Consider the following 17751-nt stretch of genomic DNA (forward strand, 5'->3'; position numbering starts at 1 on the left):
ATTATAGCAGTCCTGAACATCTTAGATGGCGTATGTAAGTAAAATCTTTACAGGACTTTGTCTGCCGGTGATGAGCTCTTGGGTTCCATCATTCCCATAAGTGGATTCCTCACCAGCTCAGGTGGCTGGAGTTGACTTACATTGTCAAATATCGACCTAAATGATGGTACAATCCAAGGGTGTAACAATAGCACACCCCTTGTGTTCAGAACAGAAGTCCATTTTATCACACAAGCTCCTCAGATCTTTTTAAAAATAGACTGATAAAGCAACTGGTGCAATGAGGCCAGGTAGGAACTGTTGAGCTGTTTGATTTTACTGCAACATATGGTGCTATATTGATGGCCAGATTCAATTAATTTCATAATCTTTACAATTGAATGCTAATTATTCATTTGAGAAATGGTGAAGAAGCCAACAAAAATTTGTGAAGCTGGAGCCCTCAATCTACCTTTAATCAGGCTATTAAATTCAGAGATGCCCCGAGTTGGGCTGTGAACCTAAAAATTGAAGTTACTGAATCCCTGGATCACTTTTGTGTCCAAGGATATGGTAAATGCTTTGGCAGGTCAGGTGTACTGGCAACCAGTCAGTGATTGTGGAGCTTACGTTACAGTCCAGGCCAGGAGTGAGGCATGAGCACCTGAAGGAATGGGACTATTTTTCAGTATTTTCTTTCAAGAAGTTCCCTTTTGTAGGGAAGCCATGGCATATGAATGGCATGTTTTGTCTGTATAGCAACAATACTTTTCAATGCATTTGACAATAATAAATCAAATCAAATCAGATCAATGGGGTGGGATTTTCCTCCCCCTCTGCAATGTGTTTTGTGGCAACAGGAGGTGATTCTCATTGGGATCTTATGGTCCCACTGCTGTCAATAGGATTTCACATTGAACGCATCTCTTCACCCCTTGCCGCTGGGAAATCCACAGCGGGGTTGGGCCATTGGCGGTACTATATTTTTAAGCATATTTATGCATAAATGGCAGCAAGATTTTGGCTATGTGTTTATTTCAGGGGGAGACCTGGTGATCCATCAGCCCAGGACTCTTAAATCAAACTTTTGGCCTCTTTGATGGAAGTTGGGGAGAGGGTACAATGTGTTACTGGGGTAGGGACACCCCAGATGTATTGCAGATCCATGAAGGCATCCATGAGATCCCTGGATATTGCCCATAGTTTGTGAATCTTGATGTGGCCATTAGTGGACATCCTAGGCAAACACAATGCACCACTTGAGATGTGTTGCCCTGTGATTCTTCAGCCAATGCGTAAAACTGAGGGTGAGATATCAAAACATAACAAACAAAACAAGAGACAGAATAAGGATTTTTTTAGTAAACGGGAGTCAGGATTGAGTGGTGGCTCATGAATCCACAAAGCGTTCGTAATAAAATTGGAGGCTTTGAACATGAATAACTATAGAGAGATATGGTGTAGTAGTTAAAGAATCCAAGCTCTCCAGTGTCATACCAAGGGAGTGCTGTGCTGTTGGAGATGTTGTCATTTGGATCTGTTCTCTGCAGTGGACTTAAAAGAACTCATGGCTCAAAGAACTCACTCCAGGAAGAGGAGCTGCCGACTTTTCCGTGGCATCTTGGTCAATATTTTTTCCCTTCACTGGCATATTACCTGCTTATTATTGTACTTCAGTGTGCAAGATATTGAGGTGGACAGTGTGGCTGCTGGTTTCCCACAGTCAACCGCGATTACACGTCAAAGAAGTAATTCATTGGGTATGAAGAACTCTTGAGCTTGTGCAAGGCACTATAGAAAATAAAGGCAAATCCTTTTTCCCTTCAAAGCTGGCTTAGATTTGGGCAAAATTTAGAACCAGCTCTTCCTGTTATACTGGTAATGTTTTCCAGTAAGTTTGCGAGGGGAAAACAGAAAGTCCTGACCATGTCGGTTAAAGTTTGCATTACAGTGATGTATTGTGGCTTACAACGTGAAAGAATTCCTACAGATAACATTGGGAAATAGCAAAGGAGGTGGCTCAATATTAAAGGTGTGTCAGGTCCAGCAAACCGTGGTGATGAAATAGAGATGGAGGTGTGTAGTTATTTCAGTGAATTAATGTAAGAACTGAAGTGTAACAACACCGAGAGACCGAGGCTGCTATTCTCCAGAAAAACAAACTGCTGCCACCAGCTGGAAAACTGGCATGTCTCCCATTGGCACTGGCAGCATCCCCGGGGCAGAATTCACCCTACGTAACAGAAGGCGCACCAGCTAGCCCGCCTTCACCAAGGTCAGGGCTCTGTTTTTAAAGGGCAGCTCAATCTCCGCATTCAGAGAAGTTCCCCTCTCCCACACCATGGAAAATGTGAACCTCCACGCTGACAAGGGGAACACCACCAACCCCTCAGGAAAGAGTGGCATCTCCTCCCCAGTAAAGTAACAGGTCACACCCCACTCCATGTAGGCAAGATGGTAATCTGACCCCTCCTCCCTCAGGCCCCAACTCAGCACCCTCTACAGGTCCCCCCCTCAGGCCCACCCCCTCAAGCCCCCCCCCCCCCCCCCCCCCAGCAGTGCCAATGATGCACTGACCCCGACACCCTGGCACTGACACCCTCTCAGTGACACCCTGAGAAGGCATGTTAGAGCCTGGTGGGAGAGGTCAAGGAGATAAGTGCAGTGCCCATGTGGCCTCTGCCACTGCTATCCTGCATGGGGAAGGTCTCCAAGGGTACTGGAGTTTGGGTGGATTCAGACTGGGGTCAGGAGATTGAATATGCCACCCTTCCCTGGGATGGAGGACCCTCCCCATGCAGCCAGGCAGCATCAGAGGGCATATGGGCACTGCAAATACCTCCTTGACCTTCCTCGGTGCCTAACACGCCAGGTCTATGATTGTCAGAACCATCACCAAAAGCCACTTAGTTCAGATGAATGGTGAGAGGGATTTAAATTGGGCTTTAAGCCTGCTAATTACATTTACAACAGGCCTTTTGAATAATTATTGAGTTCACGCTCTGGGCAGGAACCCAACTAGGGCTGGTGTGGTGGGCCGGAGTATCATGATGGACGTCAAACTTTCTGGGCTAACGTGACTCGTGTGGGGCTTTAGGGGTTGGAGAATGCCACCATTAAATTATTTCAAGAGAGGCTGGACTAAAAACAATGAATATAGTTAAAGCATAAGCACTTTTTAGTATGGATCTGCTTTGTAGTGAAGGATGTTTCTTGTGGAACAGGAGATAATAATTCTTTGATTTGGTCGTGGGAAATGAATGGAGCAGATGCGAGAGTGGGAGAGCAATCTGCAAAGATTGGGCACAATACCAGAATTAAAAAATGTTAATGAATAGTAAAAGATAAGGGTGCTGCCCTTAAAAAGTGAAACTGAGAGTGTTAACATGAAATCTCAAAATAACTGGACAGGAGCAAAAGCGAAAGGAGTGATACTATGAGATGAAAAAGAATGCAACAATGAATATATTAACTTCAAGACAGAGATTGAAGCTACAAATAGAGTTCTGTGGATAAGTAGAGAGGTTTGGGGTATGTACCTCTATAGTGCTTACACATGGGGGAGATGCTGTACACAAGATGTGAAGCCAATTGGAAGGCCATTGGCAGGAACTTGATACCCACTAAAATTAAACCAAAACAAAGGAGGTGGTGTATGGTAAAATTAGATCTGAACATACTAAATTGAATCAACAGTGAAAAGGGGGATTATAAATGTCAAATGGAAATATTAAAAGGCAGGAAAATAATGTAAGATGCAACACCAGGGACCTGGGTTCAATTCCAGTTTCAGGTCACTGTCAGTGTGGAGTTTGCACATTCTCCCCATATCTGTGTGGCTTTCCTTCGGATGCTCTGGTTTCCTCCCACACTCCAAAAATGCCCAGGTTGTGTTGATTGGCTGTGCTAAATTCCCCCTTAGTGTCAGGGGGATTAGCGGTATAAACACGTGGGGTTATGGAGATAGGCCCTGGGTGAGATTGTTGTCAGTGTAGGCTTGATGGGCTGAATGGCCTCCTGCTGCACTGTAAGGACTCTATGATTCAATAATAAGTTTTATATACATGCAAAAAGTAACAAGGTTTGGACAGCTTAGGTATTGTATAATCGTGAGACTTGATGAATGCATTGCAAAGAAATAGAATAAATCAAAAGATGTCAGAAATGAAAGTGTTGATATACTAGGGCATTTGAAACAAGAGAAAACAAACTGATTTTGAAACAATTTGCAGATCTCAAGCTGAGTCGGACACTGACTCCTGATGGCATTCTGCAAATCCTGCCAAACTCTTGTCAATCCTCCCTTAATATACAAATTGCATTATGTAACTGGAGAGCAGTCAATGTAATATCCCACCTCAGTTAGGGAGGGCATAAATCAGATAACTATCGACCAGTTAGTCAAAAGCAGTTGTGGGAGGCTCCTTCAACATAAAATTCCCAAATGTCAGGTTTCATCATTTAATTACAGAAGGTGTTGGAGTGTTGGGGATATCACTGGACTAATAATCCAGAGGCCCAGACTAATGATTCTGGGGGCATGGGCTTGAATCTCACCATGGCAGCTAGTGGAATTTATATTCAGTGAATGTATCTGGAATTAAAAATCCAGTCTCAACAGTGACCATAACACCTTGGTTGATTGCCATAAAAACCCATCCAGGTCAGGAATGTACTTTAGGAAATTTGCAGCCTTCCTGGTCTGGCCTACATGTGACTCCAGACTCAATTTACTGTGGTTGAGTCTTAAATGCCCTCTGAAATGTTCTAACGAGACAGTCAGTTGTATCGAACAGCTACAAAACCTACAGAAATGAATGATACCAGATGATCATCTGGTATTGACCTAGGCTCTGGAAACAACAATGGCAAACCCAGACCTGTCAATCCTGAAAATTTCCCCTTGCTATCATCTGGGGCTTGAACCAAAATTGGGAGAGCTGTCCAACAGACCAATTAAGCAACAGCTTAGCATAGTCATTCACACAAAATCATAGCATACAGAAGTGACCCAAGTATCACACAAAGGAAGATGGTTGTGGCTATTGGAGGTCAATCATTGCACACCCAGAACATTACTTCAGGAGCTCCTCGGGGTGCTGTCCGAGGCACAATCATCTTCAAATGCTTCACCATGACCTTCCCTCCATGTAAGGTCAGAATTGGGAATATTAACTGATTGCACATTCAGCACCATTCGCAACTCCTCAGGTACTGAAGCAATCTGTGTTGATATACGGCAAAACCTGGACACCATTCAGACTTGGGCTGTTAAGTGGCAAGTTCGTGACTCACAAGTGCCAGGAAATGACCATTTCCAACAAGAAGAATCCAAAAATCTCCCCTTGACATCCTCAATGGCATTGACATCGTTGAATTCCCCACTATCAACATTGCAGAATTACTTTTGAACAGAATTACTTTTGGCCAGTTGCAAGAGTGGTCAGATTCTGGGAATTCTGCAAAGGTTAACTCACTTTCTAACTCCCCAAAGCCTGTCTACTCTCAACAAGACACAAGTCAGGAATGTACTTTCCACTTGCCTGGAAGAGTGCAGCTCCCAAGAACACTCAAGAAGTTTGACATTATCCAGGACAAAGCAGGCTGCCTGATTGGCACCCATCAACTACCTACAACATCCATTCCCCCTACCACCAAAGCACAGTGGCAGCTGTGTGTACCATCTACAAGATGCACTGCAGCAACTCACCAAGGCTCCTTCGACAGCACGTTCTAAATCCATGACCTCAACTACCCAGAAGGACAAGAGCAGCTGATGTATGGGAATGCATACGTACACCTACAGCATGCCCCCCAAGTCACTCACCACTCTGACTCGGAAATATATCATCACTCCTTTACTGTTCCTGGGTAAAGTTCATGGAATTTCCTGCCTACCAGCACTGAGGGTGTACTTACACCATATGGTCCACGGCAGTTCATGAAGATGGCTCCCTCCTATGCTTTCAAGGGCAATTAAGGATAGGCAATAAAAATATTGGCCTTGCCAGCAATGCCCACATCTGATGAAAATAATTAACAAAAGGCCAGTCTTCTGAATACAATAGGCTTCAAAATTGTGCAACACTTTTAGTGGGCTTCCTGCCTGATTCAGGTCAGTGTGATGCTTTCAAGATGATCTTATAATGTGAAATGCCACCTCTGTTCAATGTCCAGTCATGGTGTCCACTCCTCTTTACCCCATGGAATTCAACACACAAAATAGCAAAGTCCTGTTGACAGGTGCACTCGTAGTTTAGGGTTACATCCCTACAAATCTTCTAGACCATAGGATTCTTTGAGGAAATGACTGAATGGATAGAAAGAAACACTCAGCCTGACTTTTCTAAATTTTTAGGCAAAAGAATTCGAGCAAAAGGTCACAAAATACAAACAGACATGAAACAAAGTGTAAGGGTGAATGGATGTTTGTTGAATAAGGGAAGAGTTGGAAGTAATATGTTCCCTGATAGGGTGTCAGTTCAGCTTTCAGTTTCATTCTTGGCACGTAGATTATATGGAACTTGGCATAAGGAACACAACTTTGGAAACTAACAATAGGAAAGGAGGATTTTGACTCTCCTGCCAGTATAAAAAGTTTAATCATACTTGGGGAGAGTTACAGAACAAAAAGATCTAGGAGTACATGTTCATTGCTCCTTGAAAGTGGAGTCACAGGTCGACAGAATGGTGAAGAAGGCATTCAACATGCTTGGTTTCATCGGTCAGAACATTGAATACAGGAGTTGAAATGTCTTGTTGAAGTTGTATAATACATTGATAAGGTCACATTTGGAATACTGTGTGCAATTCTGGTCACCCTATGCTAGAAAGTATATTATTAAACTAGAAAGAGTGCAGAAAAGATGTACTAGGATGCTACCGGGACTTGATGGATTGAGTTTTAAGGAGAGGTTGGATAGACTGGGACGTTTTTCTCTGGAGCATAGGAGGCTGAGGGGTGATCTTATAGAGGTCTGTAAAATAATGAGGGGCACAGATCAGCTAGATAGTCAATATCTTTTCCCAAAGGTTGGAGAGTCTAAAACTAGAGGGCATAGATTTAAGGTGAGAGGGGAGAGATACAGAAGTGTCCAGAGGGGCAATTTTTTCACACAAAGGGTGGTGAGTGTCTGGAACAAGCTGCCAGAGTTAGTGGTAGAGGCGGGTACAATTTTGTCTTTTCGAAAGCATTTAGATAGTTACATGGGTACAATGGGGTATAGAGGGATATGGGCAAAATGCAGGCAACTGGAATTAGCTTAGGGGTTTTAAAAAAAAGGCAGCATGGACAAGTTGAGCTGGTGGGGCCTGTTTCCATGCTGTAAACCTCTATAACCCTATGACTCTATTTACTCTATCCAGGCCCCTCATGGTTTTGAACACCCCCATCAAAGCTCTCAACCTTTGCTTCTCTGTGGTGCACATCCTCAGCTTCTCCAAACTATCCTCGGACTGAAGTCCTCAGCCCTGGGACCATTCCTTTAAACATTCCCTTAAAAATTTTCTTCCTAAAGTATGGCTGCCAGGATTGAACACAAGTTGTGAGGAGGATGCAAAGGGTGGGACTAGAAGATCGCAGCGGTGTGAACGTCCAGAAAATTCCAGCCAAAGATTTTGCAAAGGGATAGAGGAAGGTTAATTGAGTGGACAAAGATTTTGGAGGATGGACTACAATGTGCGAAAAATGCACTGTGGGCCACTTTGGCCAGAAGAATAGAAACGCGGAAAAATATTTAAACAGAGAGAAATTGCAGAATGCTGAGATACCAAGGGAACAGGATGTTATTGGTCATGAATCTTAGAAAGTCAGAATGCAGATTATAATGACTTCAATCAGGCCACTGAGGGTGGCCTATTGGAGCATGAACTTCTCAATTAAGAATCCAATTGATGGGCCAATCATGGAGTTTTTGGCTGGCATTTAACCAGAAATATCAGTTCCTCTGACATCCACCTTCTCCAATCTCAAAAGACTGCTAACACTTTGTGAACTGCTGTTAGAGCTTGTACATAAAGGGATTTTGGTGAAGGGGCTTCTGCCTTCGAAGGCTTATTACACAGGTATAGCAAGTAATTAGAAACACAAGTGGGATGCTGGCTTTTACTTGAAAGGGGGCTGGAGTATAACACGAGGAAAGTCTTGCCACAGCTGTACTGGTTATTGGTGAGACCCACCTAAAGTACAGATTGCAGTTCTAGTCACCCTATTTAAGGAGGGACGTACTTGCATTGGATGAAGTTCAGTAAAGATTCACCAGGCTGATTCCTGGGATGTGGAAAGATTTGACAGGTTGGGCCTGTACTCATTGCAGTTTAAAAGAATGAGAGGTGATCTTATTGAATCATATCAAATCCTGAGAAGACTTAACAGAGTAGTGAAGATGTAGAGATTAGGCTGATTGGCTGTGCTAAATTGCCCCTGACTGTTAGGGTGGCCAGCAGAGTAAATACATGGGGTAATGGGGAGAGGGCCTGGGTGGATTGTTGCCAGTGCAGACTTGATGGGCTGAATGGCCTCTTTCTTCACAGTAGGACTTCTATGATTTACCTTTACCCTTAGGGTGCAGGGTAATGTGTTAAACTCAGAATAAAACTTGTTTTGCTTTACTTCTCCCTTTGTATCATTAAATATCATATATGCCTGATTTATAATGTTTGTAATTTTGTTAGAATATTTACCCCATTAAAAAAGAGAGCATGCAGTGTCTGAGGGAACAGTTGACACCTTCTGTGGGACTGGGATGAATTATTGACCCCTTTTAATCTCATTTTAATTTGATGTTTTAAGTTTCCTTTCTGCCTTGTTTGTCTTTGTTTTGGGCAGTTCCCCTCCTTTTAGTGAACTGTCCCTTTTGAGTTGTCCCTGAGTTAATTTGATTTCATTTTTTTGGTTGGGCAATAAAAGCTGTTCTTGATTAAGGATCTAATTGATGGACCAATCACGGAGTTTTTGCCTTGTAATTAATTGGAAGTGTCAGTCCCTCTGATACCACCGCCTCCTCCACACCCCTCAATGGACTGCTAAAACTTTGTGAACTGCTGTTAGAGCTTGTAGATAAAGGGATTTTGGTGAAGGGACTTCTGCCTTCGAAGACCTTTACACAGGTATAGCAAGTAATTAGAAACATGAATGTGATGCAGGTTTTTATTTGAAAGGGAGCTGGAGTCTAACATGAGGAAAGTCTTGCCACAGCTGTACTGGTTATTGGTGAGACACACCTAGAATACAGATTGCAAATTTAGTCACCCTACTTAAAGAGGGACATATTTGCATTGGACGAAGGTCAATAAAGGTTCACCAGGCTGATTCCTGGGCTGTGAAAAAATTGAGCAGGTTGGGTTTGTACTCGTTGCGGTTTAAAAGAATGAGAGGCGATCTTATCGAAACATATCGAATCCTGAGGGGACTTAGGGTAGTGCTCGTGAGGGGAATCTAGAACTGGGGAATGGGGATACAGTTTCAAGATGGGGAGGGGTCTCCCAATTAAGGAGGACAAATTTATTTCCTCAGAGGATTATTCTTCTCCCTGTGAGCATTGAAGGCTGAGTCATTGAATATATTGGAGGCTGAGTTTGAGGGATTTTTGCCTGACAAGGGAGTGGAGTGTTATAGGGCGCAGGTGATACAAAACCTCTCAGTTGCAGTCTAGTAATAAAAGATGAAGCAAGTCCAGCTTCTTCACAAACTCACTTTATTCTCTTTTACAACTCCACATACACACCCAACACCCAGTGACATCTGTAACCCCTTTATATATCCCAGTGAATACTATTAAACAATTAACATACAAATTCAGTCTGAAGTGGAAGGTTGCAGTTAACACATTCCTAACGGGTGGAAAAGTGGAGTTAAAACTGCAATCAGATCAGCCATGATCTTACTGAGTGGTAGAACAGGCTCAAGGGGCCGAATGGTCTGCTCCTGGTTCTTATGTTTTTCGTGTACTCCAGTTGAGGTCAAACTGATGTTTTGTCAATGGCCACAATGTGTGACAGTTTCAGCCTCCTGTTAGTTCAGTCAGTGGTTTATATCTGCAGGATTGGCTGTGGCCATTTCATCTGCTGTGTTCGACATTGCCAAAGCTGCCCCTCATAATTTATGAAACCCGTTTGATACCAATATAGCTGAGTAGGAGCTTTATTTCCTTTATTGACTTCCTTTGAAAACTTCAATGCAACAAAGATTTTAAATTCTATCCAATCAGTGAATTTAGCAATTCAAAACGTCCAGCCTGATCAAACAGGACTCTGATGCTGTTGCTGATCTGATCAGTCACTTTGATCAGAACTGATTGTTCACAATCATTAACTTAGAACATGCAGAATGTGATTAAATACATATTTTGTAATTTAATTATTTCTGATAAGTTCCTTCATGCCCACATTAATAACTGACACCATGTTTCTAAGGTTAATTGAAAAATATTACTATTCAAAAGAAATCAGGAGATTAAAAAAAGTTGCATTTATATAGTGCCTAGATTATTATTTCCTTGGCTCAGTGGATGGCTCAGAAAGTTGCAGGAACCTGGAGATTGGGATTTGTGTGCAGACTTTGGGGTTTTAACTGTGTTTGATATCCTGGATCAGTCTCCCCTGGGAAGACAGCCTGACTGACAAGTTTTGCTTTCCTGTCAGATAAAGGGTAAAATCTATGCTGGTTTGAGGGTGGGGGCAGGGGATGATTTTGGTTTGGTGATTTTGGATTTTATAGGTTCGATGGGATGAATGGCCTCCTTCTGCACTGTCAGGATTCTATGAGAGATAGGGACCAATTGGTGTGAAGAGGTTGCTCCGGCAGCAACTGCGGAACCTGGATTGGGTTGTGGGTGGGAGAATATCATAGGCCTGTAGGTCAGAGGTTCCAGGGATGACATACAGTAAAAAGGGGTTGAAGTGGGAGGAGCTTGCAGACCTGATGGGGCAGAGCAAAGGCATCGGGGAAGGATTTGGGTCTTGTTAGGGATCGGGGATCTGAGGCGTAATGGGGAAGTTTGAAGAGTGCCCAGTCATAGGAGTTCCTTCGGCAGTTGCACTGGGTCCAGGAGGTAGGTGTAAAGGCCTCTGTCTCCTGGGTCCACCAAATCCCTATCTGTATATAGCTAAAGCATTCTTTGATATGGGAAATCCTATTGACAGCAGTTAAATGTAAAAGGTTGATTGATAATGGTCTGAACTGCCTCCTTGGAGCATCTGACCATCTACCTGTTTCAGTTAAAGCTGAAGCAGATTGGAGGCTGATGTGGTTTGGGGATCTGATTTAAGGAATTAAACCCCTCCATTCAACCATAATCTGCCCCTTGTTGCCAGGTTAAAAAGATACACGTTACTAGTCTCTCTGCCCATCACATGTAGTGTCCAGCATGGTGTTGCAATGCTTGAGCCTGGATCCTCAGTTATAAGCTGTACAGTAAAAGGCTGGTATCTTCAGAACAATTCTTTTGTTGGTCCTGGTGACCTGTGTCGGTTTTATCTCCAGTTAAGCATGATTGCTAGGCGTTATCTTTTTTGTGTTCCTGCAGCCAACCTTAAAGACCTGTAAGAGTAAATCAGCAAGTTTACCTACATATCGCAATATGCATCACAGCTCAAACATTGCTGCTTTCATCACCTGCAGCTAATAGTAAAACATTCCAAGGAGTCAAACAATAAGACATGAAGGCTCAGCACACAAGGGGCATGAGGGTTCTCTGGAGTTGGTAGACTGAACCATGGTAGGTGGAGTGGGGGAGGGGGTGGGCAGCGCGGGAAACTAAAAACCTTTTCTGATATTCCCAAGTACAGCTTCCTGGGACACGGTTCATGAAAATGATCCTGGAAAGATTGCCGAGGCCTATACCTACTTACTGGATGTCTCGCTTATTAAATGGAATCCATATTGGGACCTAGAAGGTTTAAAGTACTAATTTCCCCTCAGTCCCAGCCTCTCTCAAAATATTGGGGAATGTAAGTGAAAATTAGCTGGGGAATGAAAGAATCTTGCAGATATCTGCAGGAAATCTCTGAAGGATTGTTTAAAGTCTACAAAAGCAATCTCACCTTTATCAGCTTTCCATTAGGTAACTGCTTCCATTTTTATGAGCAGATGTTGGGAACAGCACCTGGAAAATAGTAATGTGCATTCAGAAGGGTGGTAACCCTTTAGATTTGTGATCTTTGTTGAAATATTCCAGAAAATAAGTAACTATTTGATATTTTCCTTTGTTACCCATCACTTAAGTTGTCCCAGTAGAATTTGCTATGTGCAGAGTGAGTTGCAGGTAAAGCACTCTCTGGTGGGTTACAGATACACAGATGGACATTACAGTATGGTCAGAGATTAGGTGGGCAGGTCAGGGCATTTCATGTGCCGGTGCAGACTCGATGGGTTGAAGGGCCTCTTCTACACTGCAGTATTCTGTGATTCTGAGATTAAGAGTGTGGGGTGGAATCCCCAATCACAGTGGGTTAAACTGTCAAATACCCCTGAATATGTTGGGCAGTCAGAGCACTGATCTGTCCCAGTATGTATACTAATTTAAATCTCACAGCAAAATGGAAATCACTAAAATTGACAAACCTAAAATTCCTCAGGACTCCCTCCCCATCTCCCATCTCCACTGAAATATTGGCTGGTGACTCAGGGTTGGTGGGTAATTCATCACCCGGAATTCGAAGTACCTCCTTTTCCTCATCATAGGACACGTAGAATCCTAACAGTGCAGAAAGAGGCCATCTAGCCCATCGAGTCTGCACTGACTCCCCAAGAAAGTATTCTGCCTCCCATCTGCCCTAACCCTGTAACCCCGTGCATTTGCCACGGTTAATTCACCTAATACACACATCTTTGGATGCTAAGGGGAAATTTAGCATGGCCAATCTACCTAATCAGCGTGGTGGCACAGTGGTACTGCTGCCTCACCGTGCCAGGGACCCAGGTTCAATTCTGGCCATGGGTGACTGTGCGGAGGTTGTACATTCTCGCCATGGCTGCATGGGTTTCCTCCAGGTGCTCTGAGTTCCTCCCACAGTCCAAAGATGTACAGATTAGGTTGATTGGCCATGCTAAATTGCCCTTAGTGTCAAGGTGACTACAGAGTACATACATGGGGTAATGGGGAGAGAGCCTGGGTGGGATTGTTGCAGTGCAGGCTTGATGGGCTGAATAGCCTCTTTCTGCATGGTAGGGTTTCTATGGTCTATCTTTACCTTAGGGTGCAGGGTAACATGTTAAACTCAGAATAAAACTTGCTTTGCTTTATTTCTCCCTTAGAAGATTAAATATCTTCTATGTCTAATTTATAATGTTCCAATTTTGTTAGAATATTTACCCCATGGCTTTAGGAGTTTTTGTATACATTAGGGAGAGTGTAAACTGAAACCTGAAAGTAAAACAGTACAGGAGAAGGTTAAATTAGGTAAAGAGAATTGTCTCCAACAAAATGAGTTCAACTCTGAACATAAACAGCACGATCCTTCAGACTTAAAAGACACTGTGGTTTTGAGGGGAAACATTGCTGCAAGTAGATTAACTCCACAACTACTAAGGCATCAGTCATACATTTTGGCTGTAAACTCACCAGATATCAGGCAGCACAAAGAGTTAAAATCAAAGCAGTCCATCCACTCTCACCTTCCCGCTAAAGGGTTTAGCGCATGACTGATATGCCTGTCAGACTCCGGCAGTTGTCTTAGGTACACATTTTAATCAGGATTTTATTTTCTACATTGATCAGATATCAAAAGCATTTGATGGTCTTCTGGTGAACTATCCTCTAGGACCACTCCTCTCAGTTGAACATATCTTTGATTTGATTTGATTTATTATTGTCATACGTATTAGGATACAATGAAAAGTATTGTTTCTTGCGCACTATACAGGCAAAACATACCATTCATAGAGTACACAAGTGAGAAAGAAAGGAGAGGATGCAGAATGTAGTGTTACATTCATAGCTAGGGTGTAGAGAAAGATCAACTTCATATAAGGTAGGTCCATTCAAAAGTCTGATGGCAGCAGGGAAGAAACTGTTCTTGAGTCAGTTGTACGTGACCTCAGACTTTTGTATCTTTTTCCCGACTGAAGAAGGTAGAAGAGAGAATGTCCAGGGTGTGTGGGGTCCTTGATTTTGCTGGCTGCTTTTCCATGGCAGCAGTAAGTGTAGACCCAGTCAATGGATGGGAGGCTGGTTTGCTTGATGGATTCATCTACCATAAATCTTGGGGGTAAAAGTGTTCAATTTATTGTTAAGAGGCCAGGAGAGGCTGGAGTGCTCATGAGAAATGATTCAGGTGGTTGCTGTCTCCCCCCCACATGTGAACCTTGGCCTCGCCTTCCCCAGCCTCAGGATCTGACCTCACTGCAGTCTGCAAGGTGTGCTATGACTGCAATGGGCCTCCGATGCGGAGCTGGCCAGTCCCACCTGGGGCATTTGGCTCCTGGGCAATCAGCTGGCTTCTCTCACATGAAAAACTGCACCCACTTCCACTCTCACTGCTGGGCTTCCTTCATTCTATTTCAATTTTCTATTCATTCATTTATCAAAGCTCTTACCAACACAGCTAGGTGGTGCAGAGTCCCACAGTCCATTACTCAGGCATTTAATCGTATCTCTTCCCACCAGCTTGAACCCGGACTTACAGGTGTACCTGACAGAGGATTTACAGATCGAAAAATGGCTGTAATCCACAACAGGGACCAGTCCACAGGGGGTGACTATAAAAGAGAGAATAAAATTATTAATGTTATAGTGAACAATGAAGCAAATCTGGACATCCAGCCAAGGATTAAGCGTTATGACAAGATGCTTTGTCAATTAGGTATTAAGGGGAATCTTAAAGGAAGTGAGGGAGATGATGAGCTGGAGAATTTTAATTCCAATATATGGGATCCGGATGGCAGAAAATGTAGCTGCTAAGGGTTGGGTGAATGGAAGGGAGGTTACAGGCAAGGAATTAAAGGCAGAGGAATGGAGAGTTTGAGTAAGACACAGAGACCAAGGAGAGAACCTTAAGCACAAGGATGAGAATCTTAATCTTGGCAAACTGAGGACTGAAAGCCAGATAAGAGCCGGAATTCTCTGACCTCGTCCGTGACAGGGATTATCCGATCCTGCTGCTGTGAACAGAGATTTGGCTATGTACCAAATTCTCCATTCTCGCTGGCAGCGGTAGCAGGGCATGCCACCGGAGACTTCCAGTCAAAGTCAATCAAGACAGGAGTGATGGAGAAGTGATGGGAATTAAAAACAGACATTGGGTGGGATATTGCAGCCTCTCCTACAGTGAGATCTTCCAGCCCCGCCGACATCAGCAGAGATTTGGATGGCTCACCACACTGGCATTGGGGAAACCTGCCACAGCAGCGAGGGAAAATCCTAACCACTGTCCTTGGACAATATTCATATTTCATGATGTATGTTTGCCTATTTTACCCTTGTGTGTTTGTGGGTAAAATGGTAAGACAAAAAATGTGTGAGATTCATTTTGAATATTGCAATTGTTTTACTTTTTAAGTTGCTAAATGGTGGTAGTGGTTTAATAAGAAAATATACAAGTAGAGTTTTAAAACAGAAAGTTGTTACATACACATGCACCGGAATTGAGAGAGTATATGTCAGGATTGTTTCCCGGAATGACTGAAGCAGATACAGTTGTGCGATGAAGCCATAATTGTGATTAGTCAGCAGTTTCTATTGGGCATTAAGGGCAGGATTCTCTGATCTTGTCCATACCCACCTCGCTGCCAGCAAGAATGGAGAACTTGGTGCTCAGCCAAAACTCTGTTCACTGCAACAAAGGAACAAAGAACAACACAGCACAGGAACAGGCCCTTCGGCCCTCCAAGCCTGCACCGATCATGTATTCCTAACTAGACCATCTGTTTATATCCCTCTATTCCCAGTCTGTTCATGTGGCTATCTAGATAAGTCTTAAATGATCCTAGTGTGTCTGCCTCAACCACCTTGCTTGGTAGTGCATTCCAAGCCCCCACTACCCTCTGTGTAAAATACGTCCCCCATATATCTGTACTGAACCTTGCCCTCCTTACTTTGAATTTGTGAACCCTTGTGTTTGTCATTTCTGACCTGGGAAAAAGCTTCCAACTGTTCATCTTATCAGCCTTCATAATTTTATAAACTTCTATTAGGTCGCTCCTCAACCTCCGTCTTTCCAGGGAGAACAACCCTAGTTTCCTCAATCTCACTTCATAGCTAATACCCTCTGTACTAGAAAACATCCTGGTAAACCTTTTCTGCACTCTCTCCAAAGCCTCCACAAACTTCTGGTAGTGTGGCAACCAGAATTAGATGCAGTATTCCAAATGTGGCCTAACAGTTCTATATAACTGCAACATCATATACCAACTTTTAAACTCTATGTCCCAACCAATAAAGGCAAGCAGGCCATATGCCTTCTTCACCACCTTTTCCACTTGCCATCTTTAAGGATCTGTGGAATTGCACATCCAGATCCCTCTTTGTGCCTATACTCCTGTTGGTTCTGCCATTAGATTGACCAAAACGCATCACCTCGCATTTATCTGGATTAAATTCCATCTGCCATTTCTCCACCCAATTTTCCAGCCTATTCATATCCTGCTATATTCTTTGACAATGTTCATCACTATCCACAACTCCAGCAATCTTTGTGTCATCCGCAAACTTACTAATCAGACCAGCTGCATCTTCTTCTAAATCATTTATATATATCACAAACAGCAGAGGTCCCAGTACAGAGCCCTGCGGAACACCATTAGTGACAGACCTCCAATTAGAAAAAGGCCCCTCTGCTGCTACCCTCTGCCTTCTGTGGCCATGCCAGTTCTGTACCCATCTAGCTAGTTCACCTTGCTAGATCTGGTGAGATTTAACCTTTTGCATCAGCCTGCCATGAGGGACCTTGGCAAATGCCTTTCTAAAATCCATGTAGACGACATCCATGTCCCTTCCCTCATCAATCATTTTTGTTACCTCCTCAAAAAACTCAACCACATTTGTGAAGCATGACCTCCCTCATACAAAACCATCTTGTCTATCGCTAATGAGACTATTCAGTTCTAAATGTGTATAGATCCTGTCTCTAAGAATCTTCTCCAACAATTTCCTTACCACAGACGTCAAGCTCACTGGCCTATAATTATCCAGGTTACCCTTGCTACCCTTCTTAAATAACAGGACCACATTTGCTATCCTCCAATCCTCTGGGTCCTCACCTGTGTCCAATGAAGAAACAAAGATTTCTGTTAGAGGCCCAGCAATTTCATCTCTTGTCTCTCTCAATAATCTAGGACAGATGTCTGGCACTGGGGATTTGTCTAACCTAATACTTCCTCAAACACCTAACACTTTCTCCCTTGTAATTGTGATTTGTTCTAACAGGTCTACACATCCCTCTGAGACACTACCAATCAACATGTCCCTCTCCTTTGTGAATACTGTTGCAAAGTATTCATTTAGAATCTCACCTACTTCCTTGGGTTCTAAGCATAATTTCCCTCCTTTGTTCCTGACAGGTCCGACTCTTTCTCTGACAATCCTCTTTTTCCTAAAGTATGTATAAAATGCCTTGGGATTCTCCTTAATCCTGTCTGCCAAGGTCAGTTCATGACCCCTTTTTGCCCTTCTAATTCCTTGTCTGAGTTCTTTTCTACTTTCTCTGTATTCCTCCAGTGCTTCATCTGTTTTTAGCTGCCTGGATCTTATGCACTGGAGAATCCCAGCCACGGATAAGGTCAGAGCTTTTCAGCGTATGAATCTAAAGGCTCACAGATCTTATTTTGGATTGATG

General features: G+C 43.2%; 1 protein-coding gene across 1 annotated transcript in view; it reads right to left on the minus strand.

Moving 5' to 3' along the window:
* Window positions 1–12057: 12057 nt before the first annotated feature.
* Window positions 12058–17751, minus strand: part of LOC145357428 (eosinophil peroxidase-like) — a 40363-nt gene continuing 34669 nt past the window's right edge. Inside the window, exons 13-14 of the mRNA XM_080210756.1 lie at window positions 14516–14677; window positions 12058–12083 (exon numbers count right to left, since the gene is read on the minus strand). Coding sequence (XP_080066882.1) covers window positions 12058–12083; window positions 14516–14677 — 188 coding nt within the window. The remainder of the gene's footprint in view (window positions 12084–14515; window positions 14678–17751) is intronic.

The sequence above is a fragment of the Carcharhinus amblyrhynchos genome, chromosome 23, assembly GCF_965287045.1.
Source record: "Carcharhinus amblyrhynchos chromosome 23, sCarAmb.v2.hapA, whole genome shotgun sequence".
Lineage (NCBI taxonomy): Eukaryota > Metazoa > Chordata > Chondrichthyes > Carcharhiniformes > Carcharhinidae > Carcharhinus > Carcharhinus amblyrhynchos.